The following is a 20,398-nucleotide window of genomic DNA, read 5'->3' as shown; positions in this document are numbered from 1 at the left end:
CTTAGGATAATTTTGTTCAATGTTAACAGCATTTAGACACGACGATTCCTGTTCAACTGTCCAAAGGTTTTACCTTTTTAACTTAGCAACTGCTAAAACCAAACAAAAATCCCACACCCTGTGTATAGTAGACTATTAATACTGATTTTTCAACCTAAAAAACTGAAAATCAAGCCACGTTCCTTCCCCATTTTTCATTACATCAGTAATAAGGATTTTGCAAACCCAACTGGCTACTCCTACAAATTCCCATTTATATTCATGTTATCCCTGCCATGACACTAATACAAGCCTTCAATCTCCGGGGAAGTTGCACTTGTGGAATTACTTCAAATTTAGTAGCAAGTTTCCATACACATATAAACTCATCCAGTTCACATCTCCCAGTGGCTTTTGCTATTGAGCAACGAGAATAAAAATCAATTAATTATGCAGGATGGTTTCTCAGTGTTAAATTTGTTCATACTTGGTCCTTAATTTGAAGTGCTAGGCAAAAGTTCACCTTCACTTGCTAATTGATTTTTATCCTGAATGTGATGAACAGCACTTGATAGAAAGGGTAAAACACCTTGTCAAAAAAAAAAAAAAAGGTAGCGTAAGATGAGGCAGCACCAATTCATCTTATCTTACTTTTTGAGTACCTTTAAGCTTGCCTGTGGGGACTGTCTTTAGGAAATGAGTTCAGAATCCGTAGCAATTACATCTCGGCTTCTCTCTATCATAGCATGCCAATATAAGATTTTAAAGGTAATAGATTTGTGATAATACCTGCACACTCAAAATTAAACCCATTCAAACAATTTCTTTCAAAAAAGCTTTTGAATAAAGGACAAATGGTAGGGACTACTGATCTGTGCTGGAATGGTTTGATCTAGAAGTTGAAAGCCTTCACTTCCATATTTGCAAACTGGGACCTTCATTTTAGAAGACATGTTAAATTAGGTACTCACCCTGCTTGCTTGCTAAAATATTCGCTATTTCTCGAGGAAAGGAAAAAAGAGGAAGAAGGCAGTGGAGAAGGAACAAGCAGCCCTTCTCCTATGTCTTTTTGTAAAACTTTTTACTGTGATGTTTCATAGAATGTAGCATGTAATTTGAATGTATTGGCATTCCCCTGAGTTCAGCGTCACACAAGAATAAAGGCAATGTCTATGCACCACTTATATCTCACCGCAGCCATATTTACTTTGTGCTGGGCTTTGAGAAATAATTTTTGCCAGTAAGGCTGTTCCTATAGGATACCAAGAATGCTAAGGTAAGTCTTAATTACAGTACCTTTAGCTCAACTCCAAAGCAGTCTTTCTTTTGTTCTAACACCTTCCACTGCTCTTCTTTTAACCTCTGCCCATTTCCAAACTCCAGTAATTAGAACAACATTGTAAAACATTATTTTACCTCCCCTGATGCCCTACTTACCCTCAAAGGAAAAATATAATCAAGAAATGTAATTATAATCAAGTTCTGAATCATTTTACACATATAAAGCAGACTACACTACCATAAAAATACACATATAAGCTGTACAAACAGAAGTTTTAAAAGTACCTTAGGCATGCTTTTACTGATGCACATAGAGATGCATTTGAGAACCCTTCTCATGCTTCTTCAGTATTATATATCTATACAGTGACATCCTGAAATTACGACAAGCAGTGGTACTTAGACCGGACAAACTTCCCTCACTGAGCCTTTGACACACAACTGTCTTTCACTGTGGATCCTTTCAACAACTCAGATCTCATACACTCGTACAGGGTTGCACTGTGGTGTCCCTTGCCTTTGGTATCCCCACGTGCCAGAGAAGGCTGTGGAGCAGAGCTGTGAGGACCAAGGACCATGAATGAAACCTATGACACTATACTGCTGCCACATGTGTGCCATCAAGTGGGACTACACTCAAAGGAGCACCATTAAAACACGTTTCCCATACATAGACTCACAAAACAGTATCTACTGTATGACACGATTCACTGCATCTGACGGCTCATCAGTCACGCACCTATGTGACAGGCATTGAGTGAGACAACAGTTATGTTATGCATGAGGAAAAAGGATACTTGAGAGACATGTAAACACTAATTGAGCCTGTAAAACCAGGCACAGACTGAGATCCTAATATATTGTGCACTACACAAACACACTTCATCAAACTATCCTGGTAGAGTATTTATGAGGGATGCAGTTCTCCAGTATATCATAATCATTTGCTTTTTAATCTTCATCCTCTGTTTCACGGTACAACACCATGAACAGGTGTACTGGCACAACTGGAGGGTAGGTGAATTGCAGCAAGGCAACAAGAATAAGAAGCTGAAGGCAGAAATCTCTTAAGCTGAGTATACAAGTCAAAGAAGTACAACATGTAGCTATCTGAACTCTTTGGAATAAAAAATGTCCCATTTTAGTGTTCTAAATTGCTATAAACTTATGTGAGCTCATAAAAGAAATAAAGGAAATAAAAGAAAATCCTTTTGTTGCTCATAGTTTCATTGCTTTCCAGTAATGTTAATTGTGAATATTCAAAATTCATTAGAGAAGAAACCATCTTTTTAACCTTCCTTTTGATGGTTCCATACACAAATAGAACAAAATGTAAAGCTGCAAGAATATCTTTTAGAAAAACATCAAAAATCCTTCTTCCATCCAAGAAAAACCTACCAAAGCCCACCTATTTTTTAGGTAATGGTTAACATAACCAGATTTGCCATTCTTTAGGACTTTACAGAATAAAAATCTAACACATAACACATTCTAACCTCTAAATAAAGATCTGATTTCCTATACAATGAAAATTTTATTCTTGGACACCTAAAAATACGGAAAGCTCTGTGAAATATTTACTTGCTCTTTCCATCTTTCATAATTGCTTTGAGATAAATTTACCTCAATACTTAGCAACTCTAAAGAGGCTGTAAGTGATAACTCCTTAGCAAATCAACTATGTACCAATCCAAAAAGTCAGGCAGAAAAATGTAGCGCTGACTTTTCTGAAAATTCTCATGCACCCCAAATTATTTAAGTTACACTTGCTTAATATCATTTGCATATCTCCATAGACCTAAAACAAAGTGCAGAGCACCGTGTATGAAGTCACCTAGCTTCAGTGTCCTGTTCTGCTGACAGACAAGAACAGGCTATTCACTGTGTGTCAGGAAGCCCCAAACCTATGTAGATGGTATGACGTGACACACATAGAGTAGTATTTTATTGGCACTAATGAAGACAAAGGGAAAAAAAGACATCAAATTTAGGAATTGGACTAGATCTTCAGTATGCTTCCTCTATAGGGTGATGGTGGAGATGGCAAAGCAAAGGGGGCATTTTGCAGGTATGTTACTTTTTGCAGTAGTAACACATCTGTTTGCCCACTGGGTCAAAGAAGATGGCTTTGTATTCCCAAAAAAGTTTTCGTGAGCATGGAGCTTGGAAGTAAATCTCACTTAGCCACTGTTACGAGCTGTATGTTAACTGACTTGCAGCGTATGTGCAATAAGGAAATAAACTCTCTTTTATCACCAATCCTTGGTTCACCTTGAAGAGCCCATATAAGAACTAGACTCAGCAACAGGCCTACATTCAGGCGGACTATGTAACTACCTAGGAAATTTGCAGAGAAGGGGGCAAAGTGAACTCCCTTAGGCAAAAACCCTCCGGTACCTCTCCTTTCTGAAGAATGAGAACACACACAACCCCAATCCAACAAAGCACTAACCCTTTTCGTAATAAACCCCTAAAAGATCACACTGGAGAATAAATAGGGAATATTTGAAATCCATCCTTCAATCTGCCATACTAAGTTCTGTTTGGTTACTAAGATGCGAAAGCTAATGAGACTAGAAAGCATAATAATAGCAATAAGGTAATGCATTTGGCTTCCTTCCAGACCATTCTGCCTTCTCTTCAGGCCAGCCCAATTTATTCAGCTTCAGTCCAAAAGAAAATATCCTTATAAGTACCAAACTTGATCTCAAATAATGAGCCCTGCTAGGAGGTGAAGCATATCATTCTGCACAAAGCTGCACCACCACAGATCAAAGCTGGCTTGATTGAGCCTGTTTGGAGAACAAAGGAGCTGCAGGTACTGAGGCAACAAGCCGTCCCACCAACTCCAAAACACCGAGCCATCCCACCGACACTGAGACACTGAGCCACCATTAACCACCTTCTGCTCTAGGAAGGGCCTGGGTCGGGAGGCCTCTTTGGGCACGGACAGTTTTGAACTGCTGAAGCCAGTTGTTTCTTGGAGCTCTGGCATTAACTTTTAACATTAACAACTTTTACAACTGGGGTTAAGGACTACTCTCTTCAGAAAGCCTGACACAGTTGTTGTTAATTCTCCTGTCTTCAGAAGCCTTCAGAGAAGATTTCCAGCAAACCACTATCCAAACACAAGCTGAAATGGCCATAAACATATAAGAAAAGATTACTTTATCACTTAACTATACCGTGCTCTGAGATAAAGCGCAGCGACCTCATCTTATTTTTAAACAGACTGGCTATTGTTTTCTTGCTTGACTGGCGCTAAAGGAAAACATGTTTCACTGTGTGGCCTAAAGACAGATCCTATTCAGCACAGTTAAATATTTATTGTTTTCATCTCCCTGTTACAGACAAAATGCCTGATCTTAAGACACAGCATTAAGGGTGGAAAGGTCTAAAATGCTGGCTCCTTTTGTATCTTGCAATGTGAAAAGATACCTTTTCCTACACTACCCTCTGGCAACATCAAACACACACAAGTACATTTCCACGTCATTGTACTAATTGTGGGCTACATGTCACATAAAGATCGATCCTGCAATAAATTCCAGTGTGAGAATTTTCAATGCACACACAGAAAAACCCAACTTCAGTCAAGATTTTCCTCTAAAAATTTCAGGTTTCTGGCACAGAGTTCTAATTATCCCTGGAGCCATTTTTGAAGTGCAAAAGAAAGGAGGAAAACAGGTTAATTTCCAAGATTGTAAGGAAAAGCTTCCTTATGGGGAAGAAACGTGAAAAAAAAATTGTAGGAACAATACTTTTTACATCATTTTTTTAACACTGATATATTTACCCAGGTTTTTAACTAGCAAGGAAGGCTGAGAAGGCAGACACCTTATAATATCTGAGTCAGCTTATTTAGCTCCTGTTGTGTAAACTACCAGAACTGGCACCATCAGTGTATCTCCCAAGGAGCTGGCAACAGACTGACTTGCAATTCCACAAAATTGGGATGCTAAGCTGAGTTCCTTAAATCTCAGAAATGTCTCGCTTACTTAAAGCTCCATCCCCTGACTTTTTCTTTGGGGTTTTTCTCTTGAGTTGGGTCACAGGTCTTAAGAGTCCTAGATGACTGACCTCTTCTAGTTGGCAGGCTTTGATGACACTCTTGTATCGGTATTCATCATAAGATACACCAAAAATTATGTTTTCTTTTATTGTTCCAGGCATGATCCAGGAGACTTGAGGTGAAAAGGATATCCTTCCACTGTGTTTAATTTTACCCTGTGAAGGCTCCAATTCTCCCATTATCAACATCAGAAGAGAAGTCTGAAAAATCATTAACACTTGGTTAATATATCAGATCTGTACAACCATAAGAAATGCTAAACAAAGTGAGAGTCACCCTGCTAAGTCACTTAAATGGTACATTTGTCTTGTAAAGAGTGTCCCTATCAGTACTGATCTAGTGCAAGCTGCAATTAGCGGAGATTTTCATGATATGTATGATTCTGAAAGACCTCTGAAATGAGAGAAACTTCATTCAATGAACGATAAAAATTGTGTAAGATACCTTGTAAAAAAGGCATGCTGCTGCAAAAGTATATATTTTTAATTAAACTTCCAGTAATTTTACAAGGTAAATATGCAAGTATCTGAGACACACACGGACATAAGGTATTAGTATTTATGGAGAATGCTATTTGATTTTTAACATTGTCAGTGACTATTTTGTTTGTTCTTTATACAACACAATTCATGTTTACAGTTTTGCTAGCATTCATAAGCCTTTTATCTGTATTGCCTTGAAAAATGCAATTTCTTTGTGTATGTGTATACAATTACTCACAAACTGCTCAGTGTGATCTGAATTTTCCTGTGTAACTGTCAACTCATTTACGTGAATACATGACCTAAGTATATTTACTATATCCCTTCATAAAAGAATTGATTGCAATTTCAGTACTGACATGTTATAATTTCAAAGTTAATCAGTAGCTTGTAGTAACCTTGTCACACATCACTGGCTACTAGATCAAAGAATAGAATTGAGAAATACAAGGAAAAATATGTTACAGAGCCATTCCAGTGGTGTTCTTATCACTAATAAACAGACAACAAAGCTGGGACGTAACAGCCAAAGATCTAAAAATCTGTCTAAGTCACAGTTTCATGCTGTCAAGCCCAGAGATCCTTTGACAAGTTATACAATATGCGGGGGGAGTCTCACGAGACAGATTCTTTCCATTATACCAGAATCTGACTTTTCCAAAATGCTGAGTAAGAAGTTTCTGATCTTGCAAAGGACAGCCACTTAGCATGTCTTGCACACTGGACATTAAACTACTGTATCTTGTGCCATATAACATAAATGGAAAAAAAAAACCAACCCTATCTAATATTGAAGCAGTATTAAAGAGCTGATGTCAGGCTTCATACCTGTTATAGATAAAATAAGTGTGCAGTCTGTTTCACAGGCCTGACAATTCCTGGAATATACAGTAACAGCCTCAAGCAACATGAAGGAAACCTTAAATTAAGAGGGTGTAAGGGAAGGAGAAACTCTTTTTTGGGGGGGGGGGGAAGTTAAACATTTTTTTGTAAATCTTTCAGATAATATTATAAGCCTTTTATCTTTATTGCCTTGAAAAGTGCAAATTTGTTGTAAGTATATACTCACATAAACTGCTCAGTGTAAACTGCAATTTCCTCAATTTCCTAAGTAGCTGAATAAAGGAGATATACATACATCCTTCAGCACTTTCTAATTGACATTTTTGTATTACAAATATCAGCTTCAGCAACAGCCATCTGAGATTATCAGCAACATAGGAAAACTATTGTGTTAATTCAGAAGTATCACAGTAAAATGCACCTCAACGTATTAGCTTGAGGACAACCTCATGTCCTGAGTCCCTTGCTCTTCCTGTTGGTATCATTACTGAAAAATAATGTAGAAGCCTTGATCGTATTGAAATTGATGGGTCCTTTGCCATTGACTCCAACAGACCAAAGATTTTACCCCTTGCACGTAAAAGAAATCAGAATATGTTCACCAATAATTTGATAAACAGGAAAAGAAAAGTTGCCAAACGCATAATGTATGTTTGTTTTGACTTTCATATCTCCTTAGAAAACCCAGCGAAGATGAAAGACTCATCTAAGTACTTGCTGTTCAAAGTGAATAAGAGTATCACAGTTCAACTCATTTTATATTAATGAGGTTAATCGGATGTGTTATCTGCAAACTAAATGTATTGATAACGTTTTGGGGTTCTAAAATGATGATTACTCTAAACCACAACTTTTCTCAGAAAACCACCAGTTTCAGCAGCACCTCCCCAGGCTTTCACAAGAGACTCAGGGAGCCTGTCTGAGTAAGGCACTGTAGGAACCAGAGCACAAGTGACCAGGTATACCACGTCCAGGGCACGCATCTTAGTTACCTGGCTAATCCGTGTCAGGCTTGACAGGTTACTGATCATCTTGTGTTCAAATTTTTCCTTAAAATGTTAGCAAGGCAGGAAAAAAAAAAGTCTGCTTTCTAGCACACTGAGCCGTCTGGATATCTATGCTATGTTCTCTGGTTTATTGTTTTAAAGGCAGGGAGATTCTCACCATGAGCATTAACTTTAGGTTTCAGTCTGCATTATTCCTGCAAATCTCCTTTTACTTCCTATGGAAAAATAGTTTTGTCATTTAAATTGCTATTTCCTTACGTCTGTATCCTTGTATGTACAAAAAATATCCAGCAAACTCTTTCTCATATTGGCCACAGAGTAAAACTTCAGATAACTATTGGCCATTTCGTTGAAACTTACAGTTTATTCATGCTTTTTCCTGCAGCCATCATTTTTACAGTGAGCACAGGATAGCAAGAATACAGTAACAATACAGGTAACGATACAGATAACAACACAATATTATTCCTTAAAATTATTAGGACTTTTGTTGAAACAACAGAAATAGAAATACCTTGCCTGCTCCAGTAGATCCAGAAACAGCTAATAACTGTCCCTTCTCAATCTTGAAATTTATATCCTGAAGAACAGGAGAGGCATGAAGGGGAAAATTACTGAAGAAGAGATTGTTGTCAGTGCTAGGAGCTTTGCTGTTGTTGTTTTCCTGGTTTGCTTTTACAAACAGCTCTCCAATTCCCTGCAACATACACAGATGTGTATTTGTATGTACATAAAAAATAAATAAAACATGCATATGCAGACATGTACATCATCCTATGGACTCATGAAAACATATGAACTTTTATGATGTTACTCTTCCTATCTATAACATATTTATTATATTCTTAAATATGTGTATTTTTAATGTATGTATTGGACTTGCTCCTACATTTGTGGACACAAACAAAATTTGCCTATTATAGAACTGCTTTCCAATGTTTATACGTGCCACAGCCTGACTCTGTTTTCAGGCTGGCTTAAATCAGAAATAACTACTTATTACAGGCATTAACACTTATTAAAAGGTCTCTTCCAAAGTTTCTCAACTGTGGATAATTTGATATCATGCATTAATTACTTGCCATATACTCCTTGCCTGCTGATAGCTGAAGCCAGTTAAAATGAAGGAGTGTAGGCTGCTCTTTTTAGAGAACACCAAGGCAATTATCGGTAAAAAAGATACACTTTGGGTTTTAATTTAGTTTGGGTAAAAGTACTAACCTCATCCCAAAAAGCTGTTACTTTGTCCAGCTCAACCCCAGTGGTTGTTAGATTATACTCCAGGGCTTTATATTCTTTTTTCAGCAAGAAATCCTAGAAACACCATGAAAGCAGATGAGAGGAAACAGTAAGGGATGGCTGTATCACACAAAGCAGTACATACTTGCCAACACTAAGCAACAACTAATATTTCTGATGGTGCTATTGCATTGTAGTGTCTTAGAGAGAGGCATAAATATAGCTTATATAACGTCTTTCGGATACAGAAGGAAATGTTTTTGAAACTACTGATTCTTTCATTGCTAGTGAAAACATAACCATAAATGTATTTGGTTCTGGTTTAGAAAGAATATCAAAACTTGGCATTTCCTTTGCTTTCAGTACTTGTATCAGTCAGCATCACCCCTCCGACCTTAATCCTTTTCAAATAAAGCTTTGGTTTTGGAGTAGGATGTGGAAGGTTGCACTCTGGTAAGCAGTGAAACAAAGCAGCTACATACTGCTATCTCCCTATTGCAAAGCTGCAAGAGTTTAAAAGAGTTAGAATGATGTCTCTACCAACAAAAAAACCAGGCAGATAATGATCCTGGCCACTGCAGCACTGAAGTAGTACAATTTCAAATGACACAAGTCAGCAACCCGATGCTTGTGTTACCTTCTGGGATAATATTAGGAAAAGAGAGTAAGCCTATGATAATGTAGGAAAGATAACTTCTCTATTCCATTATTTTGTTAAGGTTATGCAGTCTGTATAACTGCATCTCCTCTAAATTGTCTTTTTAAATTATGTGGAACCAAGTAGGTCTATGTGGGCAATACAAACTAAGCAGATATGGGGGAAAATCAGTTCTCTACAGTAAACGTGCAAATTTCCCAAGTAGAACAAGCAGAAGGGAAAAAGCAGATCATTGAAAGGGCAGGAACCAAAAAAATGGAAGGCAAAACACACACAGTTTATGCAAAAAAAAGGAAATGATAGCTAGGCTTTCATAAGGAAGGTGGTGGGGTCATCGAGTGGAGTTGCTGGAGCAGGGATAGTCAGAGAGGGCACACTGATCCTGAAACACTTCATGGTCTAGAAAACGTGGATCTACAGGGAAAATACAATAAGCCACGGGACATATCTGGTCCAGTGAACTCTCTAAACTGATGAGGAAATTAAATCAGAGAAATGTATGAGTGGTTTATTATTTCTGTTTATGTTTCTTGTGACAAGTAAAGGGCATCAGTGTTCTGGGATTCCGTGCAGTCTGTCTATGGGGTCTATACTGAACCTGCCACAGAGAGATGATTATTTATGGATTCCGGAGCACCCACAGAGCTAATATCCCCAAAGACAAGCGTTCAGCAAAGTGAGGGCAATGGTATGACAACTGGGCTTGCCAGTTCTGTGACAGGGCATTGGATACACTCTTCCAGAAAACAGGAGAGACAGGATGCCACCACTAATGCCTAGGAAATCTGAGAGCACAAGGACTGCCTAAATTGAGACCCAACAAAGCAGCCTTCTGAATGTCAAATAGAAAGGTTTATGGCTAGATTTCTCGAATTTTCTGCCCAGTTGAAAATCATAAAAATCCAATACCTGCTTCTTACTCTATATTAAGGTTCAGATTTCTGATTAAGATCTTTAAGTACCATATTAGGTATTTTTATCACACTAAAAATAATAAAATCTATGTTTTACCAAAAACTATCTATAAATATGTAAAGAAAAAGCCTAAGATTTCACCCCAAAATAGAATAAGAATTATTTTCCTGAAGAGTGATTTCAAAACAGCAGATAAAACAGATAGAATTAATGAGAATTCGCCCTGATTTGACTCTGCAGATAAGCCTCTCATGCTGGTATATGAGCAACTGATCTCAGTAGGTAAGGTAGGTAATAATTATTTGACCAGTACCTTAATTATGTTTACTACTCATAATGAATGAGATGCACATTTGCATAAGATGCACAATCTCCTGCTGTTCTTGCCACTAATAGCTAGGAAAACAGAAGATCTGTGACTGCAACTGCTGGAAGCCGTGCTATATAAAAGACGTACTAATTTTGTACTTCCTTTGCTGAAGGAAAAACATCTCTTAAGCACCACGACTCATGATATATTTTTATTAAGTTCCTTATTCTGCAATGAGAAGAAATAACTAAATGCCAGTTTCAAAAAAAGTAGTGTGCAGGTAGCATGAGACGCCTGTGGTTATGCTACCTGGGGAACCATATAACAATATCAAGATTTATAATGACATTTCATGGTGTGTAGTCAAAGCAACATATAGTATATTCGGAAAGTCTGCATAAATGCTGTGTGCCTTTGTTGATCAACTGACAAGATAACATGCTATAAAGAATTAGCTTACGTACTTGGGAAGATTTTAGTGTATGTACCCTACCTGTATTTTGTTTATTGCTCCAATAGAGTCATACCAGGTCTGTACGGACCCAGGAAACTGCCTGGTCACTGTCATTCGAAGAACAATGCAGAAGGAAATGGTGGTAAATATTTTTCTGAGAATAATTCCTTTAATCACAGCATACGGAAGCACAGCTAAAAACACCACAAAAAAGCCTGAAAAGAAGAAGGCTGAGCTGTTGAAATATCTCACATAAGCAGCTTTTCGGGTAAGCTTTAGTTCAGTTCTGTTAAAAAAAAAGAAATACAAATAATTAGTATAGGATTCCACAGTTTACATCTTACAAATATTTTTGATGGAACTGTTGGTAAAAGTTAACTCAGAGGCTCATTCATCCTTCTTATTTTCTAGCATTGCAGTTAAAAAGCAAGATTCAAAACAATTTTTGGACCTAAAAAATAATTGAGGCCAAATTTTGGCACCAATATTCAGACATGTCAGACAAAATAACAATGATCTATGTCATGATTTAGATACCTCATAAACCACAAGCCTCTACAATTCCTGGCACAACCATCCTTAAGCATCTAATGCTGTGGTATATGATACACTCCCAGAAGCATCATCCCATATACATCTGGTCATCTAGATACATAACTCCCCTAGAAATAAGATATTTCGAAATGCCAGATTTGCTATACATGACCATAAAAAACCTAAGAAAAATCCACAATCCTATTATAGTGTAATCTCCTTTTGCAGAGCACCCTACTAACAGCTTCACCCATGAAGTAAGGCATCAGTTAACCTCAGCTTGAAGAGGTGGAAGGCAGGGAGTCTGCTCTCCACCTTCCTTTCTCCATAGAAGCTCAGTCTACGGAGTAGCTTACTGACTGCTGTGCAGTCAGGAATGCAACTGGTGATTACTCTTAGCTGCTTTCACAATGTCTATGCATCTTACAGCAAGCTATTAAATAAATAGAGAAATAATCCAGGGAGCGTAATTCATTTTCTGAGTTGATAGCCCTAACTCACAGTGCTGAAGCTTTGTATTGACTGCTCTCATTCTGACCCCGTTCACTTCACGTTCCCCAGGTGCCCTGCAGCTCAGCTTTGCCTGAACAGAGGCACCTCTGCTGCAGTGAAAGAGCAATTGCTCTGCCGCAAGAGCAATCAACTGGGGCTAGAGATTGAGCTAGACCCCAGGGTGCCCATTCACTGGATGAGTGCTCCAGCCACTGGGATACTGTGCAGAAGGTCACAGTCACAGTGGTGACGGTAATACCTGGTGGTGCAAGGCTGAGCACCATAACCTTTATGTGTCTTCTGGTACTGAGCCAGTGTCTGCATACAAAGTCCTTCCAGGATTTTGGAGCTGTGTGGAACCCCCTTTCAGCTCCAAACTATGCATGCATGACACTTCCACATGCATACAGCATCTTACCAACTTTTCTCAGCCAAAGTGTTCTTAAAAGTGTCTGACAGAAAACCTGAGCTCAGCCAGTTTTGGGGCAGGGTGCCTAGCACTTCTTGTTAAGTCTGTATTTCACAAGAGAGGCCTTGAAGAAAGTAGCCAGGCATGCAGGTCACCACCATGGTAGTAGCCACTGCCCTGGAGAAAGGGCCTTGTAAATCCCTCCACAGCTTGTATGAGACTGTGGGTGGCAGCACTGAACAGGGATAACAAAGATTTTGGGGCTTGGTGCTCATCCAGTCCTACACAAATGCCTGGGTAGAAGCTATCAAAAAGCCAGCCAGTGCTGAAGCACACTGTTGCTGCTCCAAAGAGGGAGAATCAAAGCACTAACCCTTTTCAGTATGCCCCCAAGTACCAGCCACAAGCTGACCCAGCCATAAGCGAAAGTTTTCCAGAGGTGCTCTGTAAATTAAGCACTCATTTGGGACAGGTCTTGCTGACACATTATGGGCACTTGGAGAGAGATGTAAGGGACACTATGAGCCTCGTGCATGTATAGAGTGTAGACCAGTGTATGCCTGTTTTTGAAGTGATGCTGCAGGAATCAGTACCAATACATGAGCTTGAGATTCTTTGCTTTATATATAGATGTATCTTCCGCTGACAAAGTATAGACCCTTCCAACCTTGGACTTCACCTTCTCCAGTGCTATGCTATGGTTCAAGGGAACAGTTTGGTGTTGTGGTTTTTTACTTCTCTGAATACATTGCATAGCCCATAGGAGTGCAGGTATGTTTATTTAGACACCTGTTACAAACAGTTATTATCAGTACAGACTTCAGAGGGCACACAGGCGACAGCCCATATTGGTCCCCCTGAAGTGTCACAGTTCCCTGGGGGAGTTTGCCTGCAGCAGTGTTACACCTGCAGGATGGCCAGCCCTGGCAGCTCAAGTCTACCAGATTAAGGGCACAGGTCTACCTCCTCGTTCATTAGAGTTGATTAAACTGGGTTGCAACAGAAAATGCCAGCATGCAGAAGCAGTTTGGTAACGACCGAGTTATAAGGCACTGTTGCTAAAATACAGGCATGGCTTCATGCACAAAGTCTCGTTTCCTACCAGCTTAACAAGCCAACTAACTGGGAGGCCCTGCAGAGTTGGCTCAGCAAGCAAAATTCAATTGAAACACTGACATTCCCGTGTTGACCTGCTCTGGTGATGTCTTCACTAAGTGACCTGTTGGATCACTCAAAAAATACAGTATTTTGGTGCACAGAAGTAGAAGAGAGATACTTTGATCTTGTAGTATTGCTAGCGTTTTTGTCTTTTAAAAATCCATCCATAATATAATAAAAATTGAATTCCAGCATTACAAAATTAGCTATAAATTATTGTAGAAAATATAGATCATAAAATGACAGTCCTTTTTCCAGGTTTCTGTGACCATTTTGTGGACTAAAATTTATTTAATTCATTTCTACAGGATTTGCTCACAAGATGTGGTCTCAAATTTCCTAAAAGCAATGCATGTGACTAGTGACACCAGGGGATTCCTAACCTGGTTCCATCCTCAAGCTGGAACTCCCAGCCCAGATTCAGACCTGAGTTTTCTCTGATCTTTTATAGTAAATCATTACAAATTTTAAGATCTTCCTTATTCTAAAGGTAAAGAACACTTCACATTCCCTGGATTGCCTTTCAGAAAGCAGCTGAACAAGAAGGTGTTTGTGTAATAATATCTTTTCATCTCTTTTATTTACATGATAATATGACACTTATATTTCTTTTATTTTCTTTTATTTTCCCAATCACACACCTGGCACAGAATTTTAATTCTCTGTAAAGGACTAAACAAACACATGGGACAGCTTTAGTGCAATGTCACCCATCAATCAATAAGTCACTTTTCCTCCCTTCCCCCAGGACTCCTTGTCGGTAACAAAAGACCTCCTCCTCATAGCTCCCAGCTAACTAGGTTAGCTCTTTTACCTCCTTTTTGCTTCAAGTCTGGTAGTTCCAGTTCAATCTTGATATTAATTGAAGAGATAAGCATTATACAAGGCTATCTACAGACAATAAATGTTAATGCAATTGTGGAGGATGACTATATGAAGCTGCGCTACTTTAATCCTTTTACAGATTGCATGTAACATTTACAACCAGCTTTATTGCATTTCTCAGAAAATGGCTGCAGAGGACTCATACTGTTTCCTTCACCACAGAATAGGAAAGTCTGTAAAGCCTTAAGTAACCATCACAAAAGGGCTTTTTATTGTAAGATGAGGATAGGGTTGGCCAGAAACAAACACAGATGCCACAATTGTTTTACCTGTGCAAACTAACCACTGAAATATCATTATAACAAATGAGGAAGCAAATAAAAAAAAATAAAAAAATCTCACCTCCATAGTGAACTTCACAAATTGGGGAAAAAAAAAAAAAGCTGCAGTGTGGGAATCCACAGTTAGTTTATGGAGGATTAATATTTGTGCGCTTTACTTCTTAACTAACAAGCCCACAGATGGTGTTCATAGCCACCTAATTTTTTTTTTTCTGAGCACATAAAAAATTTGACTAACAAATGAGAACACTTACTCACGGATGCTTTCAATCATTTTTTCCATTGCATCTTCCCAACAATAGGCTTTAACTGACTGTATATTTTCAATTATTTCTGAGGTGATGACAAGTCTCTCATTGATCTTTCCTGCCCTCTTATTCCTACAAAGTAAAAAGGCAGTAGGTCAATCTTCATCTTTTTCTTCCTGTATAGTTAGTTTGTATCCCATTATATCTTATGAAAACACTTTCCCTATAAGCTTACACATAAAATGTTTATTTTAACAGAATTATTACGAAGAATGTGAAAGGAATTATTATAACTCTAGTAATCATTCTACTAAGGAGAAAATACAAGATCTAAAAAGAATAAATCGAGTCAGTAACAAGGAGTTTTAATTCTACAAAGCATTATCACTATTTACTGCACGTTAGACCTTTCATTTGGTTAAGTTTGGACAGCTGCTGCTAAATAAGTAAAGGCTTGTCCGTGACTTTCCCGACACAGCCAACACTCTTTGGACTCCTCTTGTGTAACAGTGTCATAACTACAGACCCTTAATCAAGTGGTATAAACTTCTTAAACCAACGTGCTTCAGGAAAATATATTGAAATATTTTAAAACAGTCTCGTCACCTGTATTTCATCATCATTTGTCCCAGCCAGGCTTGGAAAAAGGCCAGGACTATTAGAAAAGCAAGTCCAGAAAATGCAGAAGCTTCTAACATATCCCAGAGCAGTCCCATCAGCAATGCCACTTGTAAAGGTGCAATCCATACAAAATGAGCCAGAGCAAGACCCTGTGGAAGCCCACAGCAGAAAATAATAATAATACAAGTTACAGATGTGCTCTGAAAACTGCATGAAAAGGAAGAAGTCATTAAAGTGACACTTTGAAAAATGTAATGAAGAACAGTACAAATATTTCCAGTAGTAAAACAAGTTTATAAAGGAGGATTTGTGATTCTGAGCACATAGCATTCTGGGTGTTAATTATGATGACAGTGCAGCAATACATATACATTCCACACCTAAACTTTGATTTTTGTAAGGCAAAGTTCAGTCTGCAATTGTCTCTTCGCTACGTATATGCACGAGGAAAAATCCCAGCTTTGTACAAGTAAACAGAATTTGCCATCAATGCTGGCTTTTTCAACCACTGCAAGATGAGAAAAGTACACAGAAGAATCTTTTGAGAGTGATTTAATCTGATATAGGAGGCGAATATTACTTTGGTGAAGAGATGACTGCTGTGTGAACACAACTAATTCAAAACAGATTGCTGCCTGCTTCAGTTGTGTTCCTTCACATTGGTGAGATTTTGGATTGAATCTTGTGATCAGGCTGCACAGGAGTCTGTGTTACTGCAGCTACACTGCTGCAATGATAGGGCACTTGTCCTAGCTTTTTCAGCGCTAGCTGACATTGCTCTATATAGTAATATAGTGCTTAAAGTAAATACACCCTACAATTCCAGCCATGTGTCTACAGTCTCTCTGATCTTGCTTCTTTCATAGTAAGCAAATCTCGTACTACCAATGGGCCAATTAAACATACATGCTGAACAGAAGTTCATAGAGTTGCCAGTCCTCAAAGCCATTAGCAGGGATTTACCTCTGTGTCTTTAATGAAAGAGAAGTTTTACAGGAGACTCTGGAAGTATTGTCTAAGACAAATGTCTTGTGAATGATTCCTAGTAAGGTCTTATATGAACACTTATTCACTTTTAGGAGAGTGGGTGATAGTAACAACAGGATGCTGAACATCATCGCTTGTTCAACGGCAGGAATGGACTGGATCATCTTAGTAAAAAGGTATGGTGGTCAGGAAAAGAAGATGGAAGGATTGAACGAGCAAGTTCTGACCTCTATGAAACCAACTGCGTAACCCAGAGGTTTCCTGGCTGGTTCTCATTGGACTGCAGAACGAGCGTGTTTTTATGATATACCTGGTTTTTAGGTTTCCTCTACTAATCAGCATAGGAGATAAAGGATGTCATAAGTATCAGAACAAGCATTTCTATGACCATGTGCCAACACATTTTCTTAAGGTAGTGATTCATTTTATATCTACAATGAGCACTCAGTGCAGTTCGTCATTTATGCTACTTCCTTCCTTAATATTTCTCATGAACAGCTTGAAGTATTGTATTTGTATATGATGGATCACCAAGTGAATTAAACAACCGATGACGTACCTCATCAAATTTGTTCAGATTGTTGGAAAGAAGACTGACCAATTGTCCAGTACTAATTTTATCTAGAACCCTGCTTGACAGTTTTAAGATCTGTAAAAGAAAACAAAACCATAGAAAAATAGCCATGTAACTCATCCCCATAAAAGAGAATAAATACAGATAAAAATAATAAGCAATGGTACAGCAGTATAAATAACAGTTCACTTATCTGCTTATGCTATAAAGTCTCATTAAACTTGTTATTTATGTCACTTGAATTTACTATAGCCATTAAATTGCTTTACAAATATTGATTTATTGACTTAGTCCTTGCTTTCTGTTGAATATTTTATGTATATAGATAGATATGCAAATGCAAGTTTTAATTAAGCATGCATGCTGTGTGCTGCTGTGCATCCTCAAAAATCTCCTACTGTGCCTATCTTGACAAATATTTTTGAAAGAGGTTTTCACAGTGAGCTTTATACTAGAGTAACTAACATGTTTAAAATAGCTGCTTTTGGCATTGGTAAAACCAAATACCTTTTTAAATCTTTGGATTTCTGAACATGCAATGCATCAGTATCTGTTGATTCTTCATGCTATAGAGATCTCACGCAGTATCATTCAAACTCAATCCCTTCTATGTTATATTTATTGTTTAAATCTTCACCTCTAATCCTCTTTCGAAAATATTCTTTGGCCACCAGCATACATTATTCTTCCTTTGCAATACATGTGCATAACAGGAGCACAGTGGTAGAACAATTAAGGCATCTCACCACATATCCAGCAAGGCTGAACTCACACAGAGGCTGACTTCAGTCAAACCAGCTGTAGACGAGTATTTAATTCTTTGGACTTAGGAAATGGAGAGCTGTCAGAAACTGATGTTAGCCACATTATTCTTTTGTGTACTTTGTGTACCTTGACTAACAAAACTATCAATCTTTCAACAAACTGGCCTAAAAGTTACGTAGGCTACAGACAGAGGTTTGGCTTTGAGTGTAAATGAAACAATTACCTTCTTATAAATCAAGCTAAACATAGCTATCCTCATTTGCATTCCTATATGATGAAGACCAAATATAGCAGGGTGTATGAGTAGTGTTCTCACAAGGAAGAGAAGGCACAAGCCAATGCCCAGGTAGTAGGCTATGGATCTTTCGTCGGAGTTGTCTGGATCATAGGAAGCTATTATTCTTCCCAGCAGAAGGGGTTGCACAGATTTGGTGACTTCCTGCAGATGGAAACGAGAAAAATAATTTTGGTCAGTAGTTTGTTCATTTTTTCAAAATGGTTAACATTTTAATTTCAAGTCCGACCAACTGAGATTTACAGCTCTATATCTTAAATGAGGAAGCCAGGTCTGTCTGCTGTGCAAACCACAGAAAGTTGTAGTAATTGCACAGGAGAACAGACAACTCACTGCTGTCTTAATCTGCGATGCTCCTGCAAATCCACCAAAGTGAATCTAGTTTGTAAGTCTTGTTTGATCATTTTCTACAAAAGTGACAACTGAGATTAGCTTCCACATTTACATTTCAGAGTTGTAATGGATTAGCCACATCATATGACTGAATCCAGTTTAGCAGGCTGGGTCTCTGTTTTGGCCCCTAGGGAACAGTTCTCACTGCACTTTACTGGACTTACAGGAAGACTCAGAGCTCCTGAAATGAACACCACCAGAACAATACAGTGAGGATATAGCTAAAATATAAAGTAAATGGAAATAGCAACAGAATAAAAGTATAAACAATTTGGATCATCCTACTCAACAGTTCTAGACATTGTATCCAGGGTTGTAACAAAAGCAGGATGAGAGGGCATAAATGGTAGGGGAGGCAAGTTTAATGAAAGTCCCAGATTGAAACCAGTCCCTCCTGCACTGGCAACCCCAGCACTTCCCATCCCGGGATGAGCACCATGGTAGAGAATCAGAGTAGGAGAGGAAAAAGAGGCGGTATCAAACTGCTAAACTGCAAGGCATCCAAATGATCTGCTATGGCCCTGACTTGACCTTAGCCTGCTATTACATTTGTCCTCAGCCTCCTTTTCTGTTGTAATTAAACCCCACTAGCATTATCTCACCTTTGCCTTCCACTTCCCTTCACGCCCCCATCGTTCTCATACTTTCACTCCTCTAACCTCATCCTTTTCCATCTCTGCCTCTTGCCCCTTCTTCCCTTCCCCAATCCTTCCCCAAGAACTGAAAAAATTATCGGTGTGCTGTGGTCTAACAATTTGCTTCATCTTCTGCATGAGCTTCTGAAGGGTATGAAGTATGTATGTCCTCCTTTGCTTCATTGTTATATTCAGTGCAAAAATACTTAGTGCTAAGAACGCTTATGTGTGTCTCCTTATCCTTCTTTCTGTTGTGTCTCAGCAGAAAGCATCTGACACTTCAAAAATAGCAAGAAACTATTGAATTCTTTTTTGTACGGATGTGTTAAATTTTGCCAAAAAGTTATTAGTACTGCCTTCCAGCTGAAAACCACACAGATCACTGTACAGAGACTCAGAGAGAAGTGAACTAGTGAAGTTCAGTTGTAATTAATGTTTTACAGTGATAAATAGATTGGGAAAATCCCCTTTAACTTTCTTCCTTCTCCTTCGGGTTCCTTTTGATCTCTTATACAAGAGCAATCCCAAGTACTTCTACAACCTGTACTGTAACCCCTTTTGAATGTCACTGTTGGTGGAGCTGATATTCATCATTCACTTTTTCCACAGAAGAGATGAAATTTTACATCTCAAATAGCATACCTATGCTACGCACTACATTTCCCAAATTAAACACCACTCTGCCCCAGCACAAACGCTGTAAACCTGGAGCTAGCTTTGACAAAGACTTCAGTGTTATTAGTAGGCAAAGGGAGGAGTGTTTATTAAAACACACATGACCCAAGGCAGCTGTGCTTAGACCGTATGCATCCCGACGCGGCAAACCAAAACTCCCCAAAACTCACAAAATACAAAACAGTCACCTCTCAAGGACAGTGCGG

General features: G+C 38.5%; 1 protein-coding gene across 1 annotated transcript in view; it reads right to left on the bottom strand.

The window, feature by feature from the left end:
* CFTR (CF transmembrane conductance regulator) overlaps positions 1-20,398 on the bottom strand; it is a 92,101-nt gene that overhangs the window by 53,924 nt on the left and 17,779 nt on the right. Inside the window, exons 4-11 of the mRNA XM_050906662.1 lie at positions 18,418-18,633; positions 17,415-17,504; positions 15,854-16,017; positions 15,254-15,379; positions 11,280-11,526; positions 8,886-8,978; positions 8,179-8,361; positions 5,341-5,532 (exon numbers count right to left, since the gene is read on the bottom strand). Coding sequence (XP_050762619.1) covers positions 5,341-5,532; positions 8,179-8,361; positions 8,886-8,978; positions 11,280-11,526; positions 15,254-15,379; positions 15,854-16,017; positions 17,415-17,504; positions 18,418-18,633 — 1,311 coding nt within the window. The remainder of the gene's footprint in view (positions 1-5,340; positions 5,533-8,178; positions 8,362-8,885; positions 8,979-11,279; positions 11,527-15,253; positions 15,380-15,853; positions 16,018-17,414; positions 17,505-18,417; positions 18,634-20,398) is intronic.

Source organism: Gymnogyps californianus, chromosome 1, assembly GCF_018139145.2.
Source record: "Gymnogyps californianus isolate 813 chromosome 1, ASM1813914v2, whole genome shotgun sequence".
NCBI lineage: Eukaryota > Metazoa > Chordata > Aves > Accipitriformes > Cathartidae > Gymnogyps > Gymnogyps californianus.
Note: the sequence above shows the minus strand (reverse complement) of the source record. Positions and strands in the feature narration are given on the sequence as shown.